The following is a 21,455-nucleotide window of genomic DNA, read 5'->3' on the forward strand; positions in this document are numbered from 1 at the left end:
AGAAAGGGGAAATCGAGTTGAGGATGTGAACTTGGGCAAAGGTGGATGATTGGGCATCAGGAGACTGGGTCAGAAGATAAAGAAGGTGGGGAGAAGACAAAGAGGGCTTTTAGGGCTTGAGTAATGGGGCAGAGAGACAAGCAAACAAAGTTGGGAAAAAGAGCAATGTTGAGCAAGAAGCAGTAACAGAGGAATGAATGAAACAAAGGGACTTTACCAGGGAAAAATAGTTAAAAAAGAATTCTTTCCAATGGTGAGTGACAGGGGTGGCACTAAGAGGAAAAGGAGCAGAAAAGTTTTTACACCGTGGGTTAGAAAGTTTTTGATTCTGTCGTCACAGCTGAATATGGAGTGGTGGACTGGAATAAAAACTAAGGCTAAAAAGGACAAATATTTGAAAAAAAGGAACTTAAAAGGGTATGAAGTCAAGTGGAGCTACAGGAGAGAGTTCCGATTACTCAAAGGTTTCATGCTCTGTTATAATTTCCATTATTTTATGAAAGCTTGCTTTTTTTTATTTTGAGCCCAGGAGACAAACACTGAGCTGTGATTAAGACAGCAAGAACAGAAAGGTTTTCTCTCATCATTGAGCCTGTTCGTTTTTGTATGATTTGGTTCACGTCTGTTTGTATGGTAAGTAAAAAACTGCTCTGCAGAAGTCTTTTGGTACTGTGCGTAGCATCCCTGAATCCTTCCCAGTGAGACCAGCGAACAAACCCCATGCTGGTGGGACCAATCTGATCCACACCAGTTAACCAGTCAATTGATGCAACTGACTTCCTGATTTAGACCCATAGAGTTATAAAGATGTACAGCATGGAAACAGACCCTTCGGTCCAACTCATCCATGCCGACCAGATCTCCCAACCCAATCTAGTCCCACCTGCCAGCACCCGGCCCATATCCCTCCAAACCCTTCCTATTCATATTCCTATCCAGATGCCTTTTAAATGTTGTATTTGTACTAACCTCCACCACTTCCTCTGACAGCTCATTCCAAACATGCACCACCCTCTGCGTGAAAAAGTTGCCCCTAAGGTCCCTTTTTTGTGTCTTTCCCCTCTCACCCTAAACCTACGCCCTTTAGTTCTTGACTCCCCGATCCCAGGGAAAAGACTTTGTCTATTTATCTTATCCATGCTCTTCATGATTTTATAAACCTCTATGAGGACACCCCTCAACCTTTGGTGCTCCAGCCTATTCAGCTTCTCCCTATAGCTCAAATCTTCCAACCCTGGCAACATCCTTGTAAATCTTTTCTGAACCCTTTCAAGTTTCACAACATCTTTCCGATAGGAAGGAGACCAGAATTGCAAGTAATGTTACTAATGGCCTAACCAACATATTGTACAGCCGCAATATGACCTCCCAACTCTTGTACTCAATGCTCTGACCAATAAAGGAAAGCATACCAAATGCTTCTTCACTATCCTATCTACCTGCAATTCCACTTTCAAGGAGCTATGAACCTGCACTCCAAGGTCTCTTTATTTAGCAACACTCCCTAGGACCTTAACAATCAGTGTATAAGTCCTGCTAAAATTTGTTTTCCCAAAATGCAGCACCTCATATTTACCTAAATTAAACTCCATCTGCCATTCCTCAGCCCATTGGCCCATCTGATCAAGATCCTGTTGTAATCTGAGGTAACCTTCTTTGCTGTGCACCACCCCTCCAATTTTGGTGTCACCTGCAAACTTACTAACTATACCTGTTATGCTCACATCCAAATCATTTATATAAATGATGAAAAGTAGAGGACTCAGCACCAATCCTTGTGGCACTCCACTGGTCACAGCCTCCAGTCTGAAAAGCAACCCTCCGCCACCACACTCTATCTTCTTTGAGACAGTTCTGTATCCAAATGGATAGCTCTCCCTGTATTCCATGTGATCTAACCTTCCTAACCAGTCTCCCATGGGGAACTTTGTTGAACGCCTTACTGAAGTCATAGAGTCATAGAGATGTACAGCATGGAAACAGACCCTTCAGTCCAACCTGTCCATGCTGAACAGATTTCCCAACCCAATCTAGTCCCACCTGCCAGCACCCTGCCCATATCCCTCCAAACCCTTCCTATTTATATACCCATCCAAATGCCTCTTAAATGTTGCAATTGTGCCAGCCTCCACCACTTCCTCTGGCAGCTCATTCCATACTAGTACCACCCTCTGTGTGAAAAAGTTCCCGCTTAGGTCTCTTTTATATCTTTCTCCTCTCACCCTAAACCCATGCCCTCTAGTTCTGACTCCCCCCCCACCCCACAACCCCCAGGGAAAAGACTTTGTGTATTTACTGTATCCACGCCCCTCATAATTTTGTAAACCTCTATAAGGTCACCCCTCAGCCTCCGACGCTTCAGGGAAAACAGCCCCTGCCTGTTCAGCCTCTCACTATAGCTCAAATCCTCCAACCCTGGCAACATCCTTCTAAATCTTTTCTGAACTCTTTCAAGTTTCACAACATCTTTCCGATAGGAAGGAGACCAGAATTGCACACAATATTCCAACAGTGGCCTAACCAAAGTCCTGCACTCAATACTCTGACCAACAAAGGAAAGCATACCAAATGCCTTCTTCACTATCCTATCATAGATCACTTCCACCACTCTACCCTCATCAATCCTCTTTGTTACTTTTTCAATCAAATTCGTGAGATATGATTTTCCAGCACAAAGCCATGTTGACTATCCCTAATCAGACCTTGCCTTTCCAAATGCATGTAAATCCTGTCCCTCATGATTCCCTCCAACAACTTGCCCACAACTGATGACAGGCTCACTGGTCTATAGTTCCTGGCTTGTCCTTACCACCTTTCTTCCATAATGGTATCGCGTTAGCCAACCTCCAGTCTTCTGACACCTCACCTGTGACTATCAATGAGACAAATATCTCAGCAAAGGGCCCAGCAATCATTTCCCTAGCTTCCCACAGAGTTCTAGGGTACACCTGATCAGGTCATGGGATTTATCCACCTTTATGCATTTCATGACATCCAGCTCTTCCTCCTCTGTATTATGGGCATTTTTCAAGATGTCACCATCTATTTCCCCACATTCTATATCGTCCCTGTCCTTCTCCACAGTAAACACTGATGCAAAATACTTGTTTAGTATCTCCCCATCTCCTGCGGCTCCACACTAAGGCTGCCTTGCTGATCTTTGAGGGGCCCTATTTGCACCCTAGATACCTTTTTGTCCTTAATGTATTTGTAAAAAACCTTTGGATTCTCCTTAACCCTATTTGCCAAAGTTATCTCATGTCCCCTTTTTGCTGTCCTGAAGTAAACTCCTACTGCCTTTATACACTTCTAAAGATTCACTTGATTTATCCTGTCTATACCTGACATATGTTTCCTTCTTTTTCTTAACCAAACCCTTAATTTCTCTAGTTATCCAGCATTCCCTACACCTACCAGCCTTTCATTTCATGCTAACAGGAATATACTGTCTCTGGATTCTCGTTATCTCACTTCTGAAGGCTTCCCATTTTCCAGCCACCTCCTTAACTGTGAACATCTGTCCCCAATCAGCTTTTAAAAGTTCTTGATGTGTTGCTGGAAAAGCGCAGCAGGTCAGGCAGCATCCACCCTGGATGCTGCCTGACCTGCTGTGCTTTTCCAGCAACACATTTTCAGCTCTGATTTCCAGCATCTGCAGACCTCACTTTCTCCTTTTAAAAGTTCTTGCCTAATGCCATCAAAACTGACCTTCCTCCATTTTAGAACTTAACTGTTAGATTTGGTCTATCTTTTTCCATCACTATTTTAAAACTAATAAAATTATGGGCGCTGGCCCAAAGTGCCCCCCCCCCCCCCCGCCACTGACACTTCAGTCACCTGCCCTGCCTTATTTCCCAAGAGTAAGTCAAGTATTGCACCTTCTGTAGTCAGTACATCCACAAACTGACACAGAAAATTTTCTTGGTCACACTGAACAAATTCCTCTTCATCTAAACCCTTAATACTACGGCAGTCCCAGTCTATGTTTGGAAAGTTAAAATCCCCTACCATAACCACCCAGTAATTCTTATAGATACCTGAAATCTCCTTACAATTTTTTCTCAATTTCCCACTGACTATTAGGGGGCCTATAATATGATGATCATCCCATTCTTGCTTCTCAGTTCCACCCAAATAACCTCCCTGGATGTATTTCTGGGAATATCCTCCCTAGTACAGCTGTAATGCTATCCCTTATCAAAAACGCCACTCCCCCTCCTCACTTACCTCCCTTTCTATCCTTCCTATAGCATTTGTATCCTGGAACATCAAGCTGCCAGTCCATCCCTGAGCCATGTTTCTGTAATTGCTATGATATCCCAGTTCCATGTTCCTAACCAGGCCCTGAGTTCATCTGCCTTCCCTGTTAGGCCTCTTGCATCGAAATAAATGCAGTTTAATTTTTCAGCCCTACCTTGTTCTCTGCTTGGTTCCTGCCCACCCTGACTGACTCGCTTCTTTTCTCAACTGTACCAGTCTCAGATTGATCTCTTGCCTCACTATCTCCCTGCGTCCCACCTCCCCCCCACCCCCCTCTTTAAATCCTCCCGAGCTCTTGCAAATCTCCCTGCCAGTATATTAGTCCCCTTCCAACTCAGGTGCAATTCGTCCTTCTTGTACAAGTCATTTCTACCCCAAAAGAGATTCCAAAGATCCAAAAATGTGAATCCTTCTCCCATGCACCAGCTTTTAAGCGATGCATTCATCTGCTCTATCCTTCTATTCCTATCCTCACTAGCTTGTCACACCAGTAGTAATCCAGATATTACTACCCTCAAGATGTCCTTTTGAAATTCCTGACTAATTTTCTATATTCTCCCTTCAGAATCTCATCCTTTTCCCTTCCGATGTCATTAGTTCCAATGTGGACAATGACCTCCTGCTGATCCCTCTCCCCTTTGAGAATATTCTGCACACTCTCTGAGACATCCTTGATCCTGGCACACACCATTCTGATTTTTTGCAGATGATGGCAATATGCATTTTACATGTGTGTGTGGTAACCTGGAAATCAAGATGGTGATCATAGAGGTACCTATAATCTTTTCATCATATGGATGATCCAGAATGTTTGCCATTACCTTTAGCGTATATTGGAAAGATTTATAAGTTGATGTCCATTACCTTTAGCGTATATTGGAAAGATTTATAAGAAAGATCTATAACATGACCAAATTATAAGTTTGGTCATGTTATAGATGCAAATTCCTTTCCATGAAATCCTAGACAGGGACTTGACCTGACTCAGAGGCAGGAACCATACCCATTGGGGCTTCTGTTTTGAAGAGTGGTTCTGAAGAAGGGCCACTGGACTCAAAACGTAGACACTTCTTTCTCTTCACAGAAGCTGCCAGACCTGCTGAGATTCTCCAACAATTCTGCTTTTGTTCCATACCCATTGGACTATGCAAATTCCTATTCCCTTACCATTAGGGAAATCTACTGGTTACATAGTTTGAAGGACACCATGTCACATTAAACATAGGCAAAGCAATGATGCAGCCCTCCATGAGCTGGAAGAGCCAGTATGGGGGTTAAAACCAAGCGTCTCTACCAAACTCTAGCCATCTAGCCAATTAAGCTAAATTCCACTTCTTCCTTTATATAACGTGTATAACATAGTAAACATCCCCAAGGTGCTCCACAGGGACGGGTTTGTCTACAAGCTGCAAAATCACAAAATTATTAGAATTAGGAAGGAGGCTATTTGGCTCATCATGCCTATACCATTTCTTTAAGTGATCATCTCACTTAGTGCCTTCTCCACTTTACCCTGTCTGTTATCCCCACTAAATCTGCTTTAGAATGCATAAGTTGAACTGGCTCTATCACAGGCTCAGGTATTACACTCCAGTCCTTAATCACTCAATGCGTGAAAGGATTTCTCATCATGTCAATTTTTTAGTTCGTTCGCTAATCACAACTTCGTTCATTTTACAAGTTGCTACAATTTCTCCCCTCTGTTCAAAAATGATTGAATGATTCTAAATACCTCTATGAATTACTCTCTCAGACTTCTTTTCGTCAAGGAATACAGTCCCAATTTCTTCAACCTATTTTTCTAACTTTCCAAGGATGAAGAAGTTCAACCACCTCCATATCTTTCCGAAAATGTGGAATTCAGGATTGGATGAAATACTCCACCTGCAACTGAACTAGCATATTATACAAGTTCAACATAACTCTGATCTTTACACAATTCCCCAAATAATAAATACTGAGTGGGATGGATAAGCTAGTTTGCAATGCAGAGTGATACCAACAGCAAGGGTTGAGTTCCCACACCAGATAAGGCTACTGTGATGGGTTCTACCTTCTCAACCTTGTCCTTAACCTGAGGCATGGTGACCTTCAGATTAAATCACCACCAATCATCTTTCTCTGACAAAAGAGCAACCTTATGGTTGCTTGAGGCAATGGTGACATTAATAAAGCCTCTTTTCCTTCATCTTATTCTGCTATCTTCATTGATTTATGCACATATGCACCCAAGTTCTTTTATACCCCTTGAGAGGTCCACTCCTTATTGTCTCTCCATGTACTTTCTACCAAAATGAATTTCTCCACTTAAACTTCATCTGCCACAAAATTGCCCATTCTGCCAAATTGTCCATGTTCTTTTGAAGGTCTACATTATTGTCTTCTTACTGTTTATTGTGCTTCTAAATTTCACATTATTCACAAATTTTGAAATGATGCCTTGCACACCAAGGTCAAGGTCAAAGTTATAAAACAAGTGCCTCAACAGTGACCCAGCGAGCACCATGCCAATCCTCCTCGCCAAACAAATCCATTAACCACTACCCTCTGTTTCCTGTCACTCAGTCAATTTCCTATCATATTGCTACTGAAACTTTAATTCCATGAGTTATAAATTTGTTTACAAGTCTGTTGTATGGCACTGTACAATCTAAATTTGAAAGCCCATGTATAATACATTAACTCATCATTTCAATTAAATTCTAGTAAGTTATTTGAACATGTTTTTGCCTTTGAAAATCTATGCTGGCTTTGCTTAATTATTCTGCATTTGTCCACGTGACTATTTGTTTTGTTCTGAATTATTACTACTGGAAGTTTCCCCACCAATGAAGATGAACAGACTGGCCTGTATTTGCTGGGCTTATCTTTGCACCTTTTTCTGATCAAGGGTATGACTGCAGTTCAGTGCTCTTCTGGCATCATCTGTGAATATAAGGAAGACTGGAAAATTATGGCAGTAGCTTCACAATTTCCAATCTCACTTCTGGCACTAACTTTGCATGCAAGATACTTTATCAAGACCAGACAGCTAGTCTAACACCTTTGTCTTAGCAACTTTAAATCGTCCTAGAGTATTAAGTACCTCCTCTTTCATATACACCTGGGTAGCATCTTCATCATTGTTAAAGACAGATAGAAAATATTCATTTTATACCTCAGCTATTCCCTCTGTCTGTGCAAATAATTCTCCTTTTTGGTTGTCTTAGCTCAACTCCTACTTCTATTATTTGTCAAAGAAGATTTTGAGTTTCCTTTTTATGTTTTGCAACCAGTGTTTTTTGTTCATATTCTCCATTTGCTTCTCATATTTTCTTTATCACTTCCCCTTGGAACCTTCTCTTTTCGCCGTGCCTGGATTATGATTCAACTCACAGCTGTCGGAAGCACACTTTTGCTTCATTTTAATTTTTTTCTCTTTTATCATCAGGTAGCCCAGACTTTATCCCCAGTCTATTTATTCTTTAAAGGTAGGCACATGAGAGGATATTATTTGAGGGAGCATCTTAAATGAGGAGAAGGAGGTTTAGGGAAGAATTTCTGGAGTTTATAGACTATGTATCTGAATATATGACTACCATTGATTAAGTCATTGAAAGCAAGAACAGATAAAACATTGGCATTAAAAGAGTAAACATATCTTGGAGGGATGTAGTGCTGGAGGAGGTTACAGTGACCAAGAGGAGGAAAGCATAAAGGGCTTTGGTAATATGGATGAATTGAACCAGGCATGTTAAGGACATGGTAGGTATAAATCTAAGTATTTATTTCAGGAAAAGAAAATGTTAAAACATGGTACAGTTATTTTGAACTTCTGGAACAGAAAGAAAAAGTTAGGTATGCTACTTCTACTGAACGAAGCCATGGAAAGAATTTATAGAATTATAGGGTTAAAATTTTAATAATTATGGACAGAAAGGGAAAATTGAAAACACTAACTCGATATTGGCTGACTGTTCACTGGCAGGGCATTTTGAAATAAATGCTATATTTTTAGAATTGCTTTCTCTTTAAAAACAGCAGCTTAAAGTATGTTCTCCATCTATACCTTTTAAATCTACTCCTTGGGATATCCTGTACTGTAACATAATGTTCTAGATTAATCAGATAGTCCATTGTTCTGGACTGATGTGATACTCTTCCACACAATATACTGTTTAAGGTCAATATGTTACTGTGCAACATAACATGCTGTCCTGGGTCAAAACTGTGACAAAGAAATACTTTGCACTTCATCTTTACCACACAGTATAATGTGCTATTCAAAACCACCGTGATGATTCGTGGTATTAACATGCTGATATAGATCAGTGTGATACCATCAATATAGCGTGCTTTTTAAAACTATTTGATTCTTTTGAACAGGTACTAGTGATGGAAACTCTTCAGTGAGGTGTCACATTTTCTTTTTGACAAGAGGGCTTGATGTGTAAAAACTGTCTGTTCAGTTGTTACAGGTTCTAAGTCATTTTTGACAGATGTGTTTCATTTCATTTACATTCAATCATCTTAATAAAATGGAATGGGCACAGAGTTCAATAGGGAAATTGTTTAGAATCACGTGCTTCTATGAGAAAAGATGCTGAACTTCACTTCAAGGTTCTGTGACATGGTAATTTATTTAGCTGTAATTTACGCAGATTGCATATTTACAAATGGCACACAAGTTTTACTGCTCACTTCTAACAGTTAGAAAAATAGGTACATGAAATTCAAGACAGAAAAGTGCAAGGTGATTTTGATCAAACACTACAATGAGAAAATGAGGACTGCAGATGCTGGAGATCAGAGCTGAAAAATGTGTTGCTGGAAAAGCGCAGCAGGTCAGGCAAGGAGCAGGAGAATCGACGTTTCAGGCATAAGCTCTTCTTCATTCCTGAACACATTTTTCAACTACAATGAGAAAAGACAAGGAGAGGCATTGGCAAAGTGATAGTGTTGATGACTAGTGATCTAGAGACCTAGGTAATGTCCTGAGGACTTGGGTTCAAATTTAAATAAAATAAATATCTAAAATTAAATGTCTACTGATGATCCTGAAGCCCTTGTTGCTTGTTATAAAAACTCATCTACTTTGTTAATGCCCAATAAGGAAGGATATCTCCTTGCCTGACCTGGTCTGGCCTACAATGTGGTTGACTCTAACTGCGCTCTGAAATGGCCTCGCAAAGCACTCAGTCTCGAAAAAGGAATGAAACTAGACATTCAACCTAACATCAACAAAGGCATTGGGAACAAAAGTAGAAAATACAATTCTGTCAAACCTGCAACTTTCTCCCTACCAACATCTGGGATGAGTGCCAATATTGGGAGAATTGACACACACACATGTCAAACAACAACAATCAGGATTATACCTTACACAATATTCCAAAAAACACCATCGCCATCCCTTGGTATGTTTTTTCCATTGGCAGGATAGACCTAGCAGAGGTGGTGACACAGTGATACACAGTTGGGAGCGGGTTGCTGTGGGAGACCCCATGAAGTCTCACTGCATCAGGTCAAACATGGACAAGAAAATGTGTGCTCCAGAACTTGCCATGCCCTAAACTAAGCTGTACTAGTTGAACTACAGCATTGGAATTGGTACAACAATGTGGAGGAGTGTCCAGGTACATAACCAGGAGGACAAATCCAACCCTGTCAATTATTACCCCATTATACTGCTTTCAATTATCTGTAAAATGATGGAAAATTTCATAAATAATGTTATTAAATAGCACTTGCTTAGCAATGACCTGTTCACTGGTGTTCAGTTGGGTACTACCTGGGCCACACAGCTCATTATAGCTTATGTTCAAATGTGAATGAAAGGCCTGAATTCCAGACATGTATTGAGGGAGAATCAAGGCTGTACTTAATAGCGTGTGGCATCAAGGATCCTGACAAAACTGGAGTCAATGGAATTCAGATATAAAACTTCCTCCTGATTGAACTCGTACTTAGACAAAGAAAGGTGATTGTGGTTATTGAAGATTTATCATCTCAAATCCAAGATATCTCTACAGGAGTTCCTCTGTTAGTATCTTAGGCCAAACCAACATCAACTGCTTCATCAATGACCTTCCCTCCATCATGAAGTAGGGATCTTTGTATGATGTTCAGCACCATTTGTGACTCCTCAATTACTGAAGAAGCCCATGTCCAAGACCTAGACACTATCAAGGTTTGGACTGACAAATGGCAAGTAACATTGATGTCACATAGGTTCTAGGCAATTACAATATCCAGAAAGATCAAAACTCTAACCATTGCCACTTGACATTGAATGCTATCACCATCATTATACCCTTCTATCAGCTTCCTGGAGGTTACCATTGACCAGCACATGAACTGGACTAGCCATATGGCTACAAACACAAGTCAGAGTCTAAGTGTCCTGAAGTGAATAACTCCCCTCTTGACCACACAAATCCTGTCCACATTTACAAGGCATAAATCAAGAGTGTGAAGGAATACTCCCCACTTGTCTGGATGGGAGCAGTTCCAACAACATTGAAGAAGCTTGAAATCATCCAAAGACAAAGCAGTCTGCTTGATTGGGACCACATCCACAGATATCCACTCCCTCCACTACCAATACTCAGCAGCTGCAATGTGTACCATCTACAAGATGCACTGCAGAAATTCATAAGACTCCTTAGACAGCACCTTCTAAGCTCACAGTCTTTCCCATCTAGAAGGACAAGGGCAGCAATTACACTACCAACTGCAATCTCCCTTGCAAGGCACTCACCATCCTGACTTCCTTCTGTCTTGCTGCGCCAAAATCCTAGAACTCTCTCTCGAAAGGCATTGTACTTCAAGAAGGCATGTTGTCACCACTTCCTCAAGGGCAACTAGGGATAGGCAGTAAATACTGGCTCAGATCGCAGCAGCTATATTCCATGAGGGAATAAACAAAATGCAATCTTAAAGAACATGTGAATAGACATCGAGGGGTTCATGTGCAACAATCTTTGAAAGTAATAAAACAGTTAAAATATAAGCAAAAATAAAGCAAAAATGAGGAAGTTATGACCTTTATAAACCGTTGGTTCAGCCTTGGCTGGAGTATTGTAACCAAATTTGAGTTCCACACTTTAGGAAAGTCATAAAGGCTTTGGAGAAGGTAGAGAATCAATTTATTCAAAAGGTTTTGAAATTGAAGAATTACAGATACATGAATAGATAGGATAAGGTTTGGTTTGTTCTCCTTAAAGCGAAACAGGCTAGAAGGAGATTAGATAGAAGTATTTACCATTATGATGGGGCTAAACAGAGTAAGTAAAGATAAATTGTTTCCAGTGACTGAAGGGTTGATCATGAGAGGACACAATTTGAACGTGATAAAAGTATTTGATAAGTACTTGAAAGAGAATAATTGCGAGGGTTTGGGAAGAATGACTAACTGGACTGTTCTTTGAAAGCACTGATATAGATTTCAAAGGCCACTGGCCTCCTTCTATTTGATTTCCATGATTCTTTGAACTATGTTTTTGTGTAATTTTAGAGTCCTGGCACGTACTGAGTATTAAGACATAAAACTTTTCAGTGATGTTTGTACACAAATGTCAGCACCCATTGCCAATGATATTATGATGGCGAAGTTACAGGGTCAGATGTTCTGCTCTGTTTTGACAGATTTATTAATGTTGCAAACAGTCTGATTCAGAATGAGACAGCAACAGGGAGGAGAATGGAATCAATGGCACAGATGTTGAGTTGTATCGGGAGCTACAGATTAGTATCTGGATTTTCAAGAGTTTTTCTGGAGGAATTATGTCTTACTTAAGACTAGGTCTTAACTCAACTACTGGGCAGCACTTATGCAATGGAGGAATCAGTCATATGATGCTGGTTTATTTATCAATGCACTCCTTGGAAAAATAAAAACCAAAGGATGTTGTAAATCAGGAAGAAAAGCAAAAGTTGTTGGAAAAGTTCAGCAGGTCTGGCAGTATCTGTGAAGAAAGATTTGAGTTAATGTTTTGGGTCCTGTGACCCTGAATGGATGTATTCAAAACTGTAGGAGAGATGGAAATAGATTTGGGAAGTGGAAGGATATCAAGGATTTTTGGAGAGGAAGACAGGGTTGGAAACAGAGCAGAGAGAAAGTGTTCGAAATTGTTTTATTGAAAGGAGTGATTAGAGTGATTTTTGAAAATATCTGAGATGAGGCAACCATGTACAAGTTCAATTAGGGATCAGAAAGGGCAGACTGCTCACAAAGCACTCTTCAACCTTCCCACCCTGCCCTCTACCTCCAACCCCACCCTCTACCTCTGGCCCCACCCTCCACCTCCAACTTCACCCTCTACTTCTGACCCCACTCTCCATCTCCAACCCACTCTCCACCTCCAACCCCACTCTTCACCTCCAACCCCACCTTCCACCTCTGACCCCACCAAACTACAGGCAAGCCTGAGAAGAAGAGCAAATGTATACCAGAGCCAACTAAGCTGACTATGTAAATTAAACATTGAAAATGCAGTTTCACCAAACTGGGAGAAAATATTTCTCGCCAGAAGTTGTCCCACTAAGAAGTAGAAGGAACTGGTGTAACCCACTGGGTAGCTCTTGTGTCTCTGAGCAAGAGGTCTCTGGATTCCAGTCCCATTCCACGGTTTGGCACAGGGCAGAGAAGCCAGTGTGTACCTGTGCCAGGTGAGTGGGAAAACTCTGCAGGATGGGTGAGGGAAGGTGGATGATGATTGATAAAACATGACTAGCAAGGTTCTATTCAACCTTGCTAGGTAAAAGAGTTTTATTTGAAAACCATAATGTTACCTGATATTCTGCCTTGATTCAATCAATTTCTTATGCAAAAAGACCAACATCCATATCTTTGTTAAATGCTTGATGTTAGTAGACAACATACATTCATTACATTGTCTTGTTTATGTTGGAACTGACTGGAATAGAAATCGAACCTGGTCTGTTAAAAGGAGCTGGTCAATGTGATAATAATGCAGCCAGTCATGTACTATGTTACCTTTTTACTATCAGCTATTACACAACTATTACACTGCCCCAAATTCTTCAGTGACTATAGTAAATACTATAACAATCTAACAGAAGCTAAATAGCATACCCAGCAAATCTTTCCTATGTTTTATATTTATACAATAAAATAACCATATAAATACTAATGTAATCTAACCTGTTTCAGGTTTTAGTTGAAGATGAACCAAAGACTTGGTATAAATCAATGTTTAAAGATGATTACAATGCACTGAGAGCAGGTAAGCAACATTTCACTTTATCGTATTCCACCTGATTACTATTGCATTTGTGAATATTGACGAAAGACAGAATTATGGTTCAATGTCATATCTCCCAAAACTGAATATTCTCATCTTTGAGATGGGAATTTATACTCAATATTAATGTTGCAAATATATCTTCCATTCTTTCTTTAATTTTCCTTCCCCCTCCCCCACTCCCAATCCCTGGCCTGCATTTTCATCTGCTCAGCCGTGAGAGACAGATTGGCGAACACCTTTTGTGCAAATGTCAACCCTGGCTGGAGTATGAACTCTCATCTCTTAGCAGAGAGGCTCAATACTGTATTCTTATAGCTGCCAAGCCAGCTTGTTCCATTCACATTTGATGGTGCATAATTTATCACTAACAATGAAAAACAATCACGTTTATTATGATGGTTATAATAGATCAGAGGTCTGTTCTTTTTCCGATAATAAACTTTACGTGAATACATTTTATACGGATTTATATCTGTGACTACTTTAAATTGACAATCGCTTTGACTGAACACTAGTTAATCATTTTCAAAACATACGGTCTTTACTTTGTTGTTATATAAATAAGGTGTCTGAGATAGCCTTCCTCATCTCAGATGAATTCCAGTACACTTCAAACATGCACGGACAAAAACTATACATGGCAGAGGGAAACATTTTTACTAAGTTGTTTGCAAGTTGCTACCGCAATACTTGTTCATTTCAGATGGGAATTATTGGTTCAGGGGTAAGAGAATAATGTTCATGCAGTGCCTGTTCAGAAAGATGTCATTGTTTAAAAATGTGAATATCAGGCAGCACCAGAGACACAGAGCTATGTGTTAATGCTGACTCACCAGGGGTTATGAGTCTATTCCACTCGACATTTCAGCCTTGGTGTCTGGAGCTGGTGTTGATTGACAATGTCATAGTTAGAGCCTGTCTGACAAAAGAATAAACTACAACGATTCCCAGTTCACCAACTCTTTTTCTCAGCTTTGCCATTCGGGTGGAGGCAAGAAACATTCAATCAAAAACACAAATTGTTTACATTAAGCAGAAAACTGTTAACAGTTTCCTGACTTTCATTATTTTCGAAGGAACTCTGGAATCACCTAAAGAATTCTGTTTTGCTGCAGCCTAGGCTTGCTTCAGTTTAACCTTTTTAAGATAAACTTATTGCACAGAGTCTGCCAGATATAATCTGTCAGTGTGTGGAATGTTCATATATTGGAGTGATCTAGAGCACATTGTCTTCTCTAGGCAGTGTGCTTATGAGCAGCACGTAAGATTTATTTCACATTTTACCCAGCCCACAAGTTTACGGTCCAAAGATATATTGGGTGAAAAATTCCCATTTTCAGTTATTTTGATGAAAGTTTAGTGGTGCCTGGTCCACAATGGTTTGGAGTGACTTTTCTCACACAATCTTCCACTCTTCACCTTCTTAATTATGCACCCAGAATCTTGGATGTGATTCTCATGCAATCTTGCAGCCAGAGAGATGGAAGTGCTTGCCACCAGCATTCAGGTGGACACATCACCGGCACCAAATTTAAAACAGCTGAACACGACTTTAGAAGCTGCCAGCTAGGAATGTCACCTCCTGAACATGCAAGGCATAGCACAAAGGACAACTTGTTGTGTGCTTCAGTGACTGTCTGGGAAAATCCTGAGAGGAGCTATGGAAAATCACACCCAAAAAGTACCAGGGAAAATTCAAACAGTAACCATTCCTTCAAACGGAGAGATACAATAAAAACCAAAAAGTAGGCTGCACTCTCATGTGGTGACAGAGGTAACAAGGGACTGACTACTCCTCTCAGTAGAAAGCCATCTCTCATGGTTTAAGTTCCAAATGCAGACATGTTTCTGTTTTATGCTTCTAGGAATTTTTAAATAATGAGATAATAACCAACTGCAAATGCTGGCCTGTGTGTACTAGTGGTTTGACAAGACAGTGAAGTCACCATTATAAAGAAATCAGGACAAAAGCCCCCCAGCTACGTTTGAGAGCCAAGAATCTTGAAATCAACTGCTTAACCACAATCGTCAGCATTATCATGATCTTCCAGCTTAACAATGCAAGAGAGACGGATTAGTATATCTTTTGTAACTGTTCTCATTTTGTTCAATTCACACTTCTAATCTGTGTGCATGTTTAGAGTCGAATAAGAGCCATTATCTGGAGACCAGTTGTAATACTTAGCCAAGACAGCCCAACCCCTGGACAGATGCCTCTATGGCATACTGATTGGCCTTCCTGTAATCCATAGGTTGATTACACTTGACCTCAAGAACTGAGCATGGCCAAGTCCCTGGACTGAAAAGACATTTAGGCTGGATAGGCTGGAACTTTTCTCACCGGAGTGTAGAAGTTTGAGGAGTGGCCTTATAGAGATGTATAAAATCATGAAAGCTGAAAATGTGTTGCTGGAAAAGCGCAGCAGGTCAGGCAGCATCCAAGGAACAGGAGAATCGACGTTTCGGGCATAAGCCCTTCTTCAGGAAATGGCTTATTCCTGAAGAAGGGCTTATGCCCGAAACGTCGATTCTCCTGTTCCTTGGATGCTGCCTGACCTGCTGCGCTTTTCCAGCAACACATTTTCAGCTCTGACCTCCAATATCTGCAGCCCTCACTTTCTCTCTAAAATCATGAAAGGCTTGGATAAGGTGATTAGCAAAGGTATTTTCCTGAAAGTGGAGGAGTTCAAAACTAGGGGGCATATTTTTAAGGTGAGAGGAAAAAGATTTAAAAAGTACATAAGAGGCAAATTGTTTACACAGTGGTTAGTGTGTGGAATGAACTGTCAGAGGGAGTGATGGATGAAAGTACAGTTACAATGTTTAAAAAACATCTGGATACGTGCATGATTAGGAAAGGTTTGGAGGGACATGGGGCAGACGGAGCCAGGTGCACCGAGTTTAGTTTGGGAACATGGTCAGCGTGGACTAGTTGGACCGAAGTGTCTGTTTCCATGCTATATGACTGTGACTCTGTGACATAGTTTCCAGCAGGACAATTATCAACCCCCTAGGCTAGTTTAAGACAAGCTCCTTGACTGACTGTGGCAGTGCACCATAATTGACTGTATTTTCGACCCACTAAGCTTTGCTCCCTTTGGCTTTCACATACAGACATTTTCATAGAGCTCACGCAGTGTGTTTGCCATATAAAATGTTGACATATGCTGCAGGTGTAACATTGATACAGCACAGTAACATACAGCGTCACGTGTACTCACTTGACTGATCAGAGCTCCCCACTGTCACAAGCTGCCTGTTAATCTCCCTGCACTAAGAAGTGATGCAGACCACTGACACTGACAACATTTAACTTAGTCTTAAACCCAGTGAGTTGGGACATCATTCTTGTGTCTGTATAGGACATTATAGGGCCACTTTTGGAGTGCTGCTTACAGTTCTGGTTGCCCTGCTATAGGAAGGACATTATTAAATTGGAAATGGTGTAAAAAAAGATTTACAAGGATGTTACCAAGACGGGATAATTTGAGGAAAAGGAGAGGCTGGATAGGTTGGGATGGTTTTCCTTGGAGCAAAGGTGATTGAGGTTTATAAACCTTATAGAGGTTTATAAAATCATGAAGGGCATGGATAAGGTGAATAGCAAAGGTCTTTTCCGTATGGTAGGGGATTTGAAAAATGGAGGGCATAGGTTTAAAATCAGAGGGGAAAGATTTAAAAAGGATCTGACAGGCAAATTTTCATAGATGGTAGTGTATAAATGGAATAAACTGCCAAAGGAAGTGGTAGAGACAAGTAGAGTTACAACATTTAAACATAATTTAAACAAGAACATGACGAGGAAAGGTGAAGAAGGTTAAACACCTGATGTTGGCAAATGGTACTAGTTCAGTTTAGGAAACATGGTTAACATGGACAAATTGAATCGAAGGGCCTGTCTCCATGCTGTATGACTCTATGTGAACTATACAGAGGCTGTCAGTTTCCAAGTAAGTACAGTATGACTGAATGCTAAGAAAGCAAGCCAAGAGCCAGGATTGGCATTCTGTTCAGAAGCATTAGACACATGTGAGTCTTGGCACTCAAAGCAACCTATAGTGATTTTAATGAGGTCAGCCAGCTGGCCCTCATGGAAGATGGGTGTTTGATTGGGGCTCTTTAACTGGTTCAATCAGGAAGACCTGGCAACATAAAAGGATGAATGCTAGGGATACTGAGCTCCCTGAATGCTTGACTTGGTGAGAGGCAGTGCTATTGTCAAAGGCTATGCATTTGTGAATAAAGGGTGACTGATGATGGAATGATGGCCCACTGAGAAGTTATTTCCCAATCTGGCAGAAACATGCATGTCATAGGCATTGCTGAGCTCCAAGTAAAGCGCTGAAGGGCTGAAGTGGCATTTGAGTTGTTCTGGGAGCAGGCGTATTGATCCGTTGAAGTGGTGGTTTGCCAGTGCCAATTTGCATCAAGGAGGATACTGGCCATGAAGGAATTAGGACATTGTGAAGAAACAATTGGCAAAGGCAAAGTATAAGGGAAGTTGGGGCATAACTCAGGTAATTGCTTATCAATGGTATGATTCTGAAGTTACATTTAATGCTTGAGAAGAAAATCTCTTGATGTCAAGAATCTGTAATTTTTATTCTCACCATACATTCCCAGCTTTCTCACTGAGCTCGCACCACACAAAGTAGGGTGTGATTCCACTCACGGATTTCTTTGCTTTAGAATTCTGGACTGGTTTTTGCCTGTATTTCCTCAATTAATTCTTTCATGTGTTTTGGGCAACATTGGCAGGGTCCAATTTGTAGTTGATGCCTTATTGTGCATGAACAGAGTGGCTAGTTAAGGGCAGTTATGGATCAACCACATTAGTGTGAATCTAGAATCACATGTAGATCAGACTGGGTAATAATTGGCAGATTTCATTCTCTAAAGAACATTTGTGAACCAAGTGGGTTTTTACAACAATTGATGATAACCTCATGGTCACTATTGTTGAGATTCGGTTTCCATTCTGAGTTTTACTAATTGAGTTCAAATTCTGACAGTTACTATGGTAAGATTGCAATCCATGTCCCCAAAACATTAGCCTGGGCTTCTAGATTACAAGGAGAAAGTGAGGCCTGTAGACGCTGGAAGGTCAGAGTCCATAAAATGTGAAGCTGGAAAAAGCTCAGCAGGTCAAGCTGCATCAGAGAAACCGGAGAGTCGATGTTTCAGGCATAACCCTTCTTATGGATTCCTAGTCCAGTGATATTATCAGTACTCCACCTCCTCCCACTTCATGCTGTACAAAGAAGGTAATATTCAAAAAACTCCCAATTACAGAATAATTATTTTCACTACCATATAGAAGTGAAGTGATCATGTTTGCAGTTTACTTGGAAACATTCAAAAATATAATCATTCAATGCAGTTTTTTCTTTAAATTGTCAAAGCTCGTTTCCTTGAAAATTGCAGTTTTTAATGTTCAAATTTTTTGAGTGATATGTAGAAGTGTTTGGAGATTCTACAATTAAATGAAATTATTAATTATGTTTTGCCTCCTTATTGTAGATAAATCTGGGGTATCTCCTATAGTTGATGCCAGGAAGAAGACATGGGAGCCCAATTCATCTTTCAGTTCTACCACAGGCTATCCATCAAGATCTCAACTAACTGGACCACTGCCCTATAATTCATCAACAAGGAATAACTGCACAATTAAACAGGCACTTTCATCAGAACCACTCAGCAGTTCTAATGGTGAAAAGCAACATTGTAACCCTCAATCACAATATCTACCTTCCAGCAGTCCTAATAGCGAAAATGTTCAAAATTATTCCATCCCTTTCTCAGACAACCTTCATGATTCCTGGGATTGGAATTTGAAAAACTATGCAACCCCTGCAAGCGATTATCCGGCTACAAAATCTACAGAAGTACCCTGCAATCTTTTGGCAGCAAAAGAACTTCATTCACTCTGTTCTACTGAAGCTACTGCTGAAGAGTGAGTTCTATATCCCTTGCACTAAATAGCTTATTGAGTAGGAGACTTAGGTATTACAAGCTGATTAAATCATAGGCCATGCACAGGAGAAGAGCGACATCTTCCTGTCACCATTTTTAATATCTCATAAGTTCCTGCACCACATTGGTGTTATGGGACTGGTGGGTGTAGGGTTGGGACTGAGGGGAAATTATCATCTGCTGCAACTGTGCATGCAGAAGAGCGCCTCATCTTCCGCCTAGGAACCCTCCAACCCCTAGGAATGAATGCAGATTTCTCCAGCTTTCTCATTTCCCCTCCCCCCACCTTATCTCAGTCCCAACCCTCAGACTCAGCACCGCCTTCTTGACCTGCAATCTTCTTCCCAACCTCTCCGCCCCCACTCCCTCTCCGGCCTATCACCCTCACCTTAACCTCCTTCCACCTATCGTATTTTCAACGCCCCTCCCCCAAGTCCCTCCTCCCTACCTTTTATCTTAGCCTGCTTGGCACACCCTCCTCATTCCTGAAGAAGGCCTTATGCCTGAAACGTCGATTCTCCTGTTCCTTTGATGCTGCCTGACCTGCTGCGCTTTTCCAGCAACACATTTTTAAGCTTTGACTATTTTAAACTCAAGCATCTGATGGGGAAGTAGATATATGCATTTAAATTTTTCAAGCCAGTTGATGAAGACAGAAGAAGCAAATGGATTTATGGCAATGTTTGACTATCCATGTCCTATAAATATAGTCATGTAATGAAGTTTTTTTTTCATTTTAATTAACTTGATTCGAGTGAAGGAGTGGTGTCCATTCATTACCAGTGTTCACTGACATGTAAGAGAGAACCTATTTACTTAGAGAGGGTTAATACACACTGAAATAAATATTTGGAGCTTAACATTACATTGTCTGACTGTACAGTTTCAAACATTGAAATGTCTCTCGAACTTTATACTGTAACTTCATTATAGTTAAGAACATGGTTAAGGATCAATGCTCTTTGAGTTGAGTCATCAATTTCAATTATGATTTTACAACAATCAGTCAATATGCTATCCTATCTTTTCCTACAAATGTGTCCATGTTTGGTTTAAAATACCAAGATTAGGTTAATTCATTTCATCAATAATGAAATTGGTTATGGCTCCAGATTGGTAGGCCAGTTTGCAGATGGAAGAGCTGAGGTTGGACATGGTTTTAATTGCTGTGCATGCTTTTATTCTCGATGGCTTGGCCAATTTTACCAGATTTTAATGAAAGAACTGTCTAGGGTAGGTAGACAATGGTTTGTCTGGAATTGCTTAATTTAGGAGCTATAGTGAACATGGTAAATATATGAAGCAACTCAGTTTGAAAATGCTTTAAGCTTCGTTTTTATAGGAACTAAAAGTTCCAAAAGATGTTCAGTGGTAGGTCTATTGCAGGGACATTTTGATGAGTGTTCTCAATAACAATTCCACACAAGTCATCAGGTCACTAACGCACACAGACCAGAGTTGAAACTTGCTTTTTGTCCTTCTACTTGTGAGTTCTTAAAAGGGGAAATTGTAAATGTATCACTTGCCCAGACTGCTTGTTTTTACCATCATGTTCACAATATGAAATGCTCACAATGGATTACAATTCAGTTTGTAGTGTACTTTTCCCTTCAAATCCTCCTTGATACCTGCAGGTGTGATATTCCAGAGTCCCTGTCCAGACTGCCATGAAGTGTACATGCATAGTCATTTTGGCTGTATGCGATCAATTTTAAAAAAGAAGACATGCTGGTATTTAAAACATTGAAATGTCTGTTTGGTGCTCCTAGATTATGGTTTAGGCTTCTTTACTTCATTTCACCATAGGCTGTTATTGCACTACTGTGCTCCTGTCCAACTTCACATGGATCCCTTTTCAAAAGTTTCATCAAAATCTGTTTAATCTATCATACCTATCACTTTCTACTTTAATCCTTCCTTTCTAATACGTGCTTCATTTTGTCCTCCTTAATGTAGAAGCCTTTGAAATGTCTT

The 21,455-nt window shown here is 40.5% G+C and overlaps 1 protein-coding gene across 7 annotated transcripts in view; it reads left to right on the forward strand.

The window, feature by feature from the left end:
* LOC122556561 (sorbin and SH3 domain-containing protein 2-like) overlaps nt 1-21,455 on the forward strand; it is a 111,466-nt gene that overhangs the window by 38,336 nt on the left and 51,675 nt on the right. For 6 of the 7 annotated variants that reach the window (XM_043703368.1, XM_043703370.1, XM_043703375.1 and 3 more), the window contains 2 exons: nt 13,415-13,487; nt 19,029-19,461. In XM_043703368.1, coding sequence (XP_043559303.1) covers nt 13,415-13,487; nt 19,029-19,461 — 506 coding nt within the window. The remainder of the gene's footprint in view (nt 1-13,414; nt 13,488-19,028; nt 19,462-21,455) is intronic. The other variant, XM_043703371.1, reaches the window with a different exon arrangement.

The sequence above is a fragment of the Chiloscyllium plagiosum genome, chromosome 14 (assembly GCF_004010195.1).
Source record: "Chiloscyllium plagiosum isolate BGI_BamShark_2017 chromosome 14, ASM401019v2, whole genome shotgun sequence".
Taxonomy (NCBI): domain Eukaryota; kingdom Metazoa; phylum Chordata; class Chondrichthyes; order Orectolobiformes; family Hemiscylliidae; genus Chiloscyllium; species Chiloscyllium plagiosum.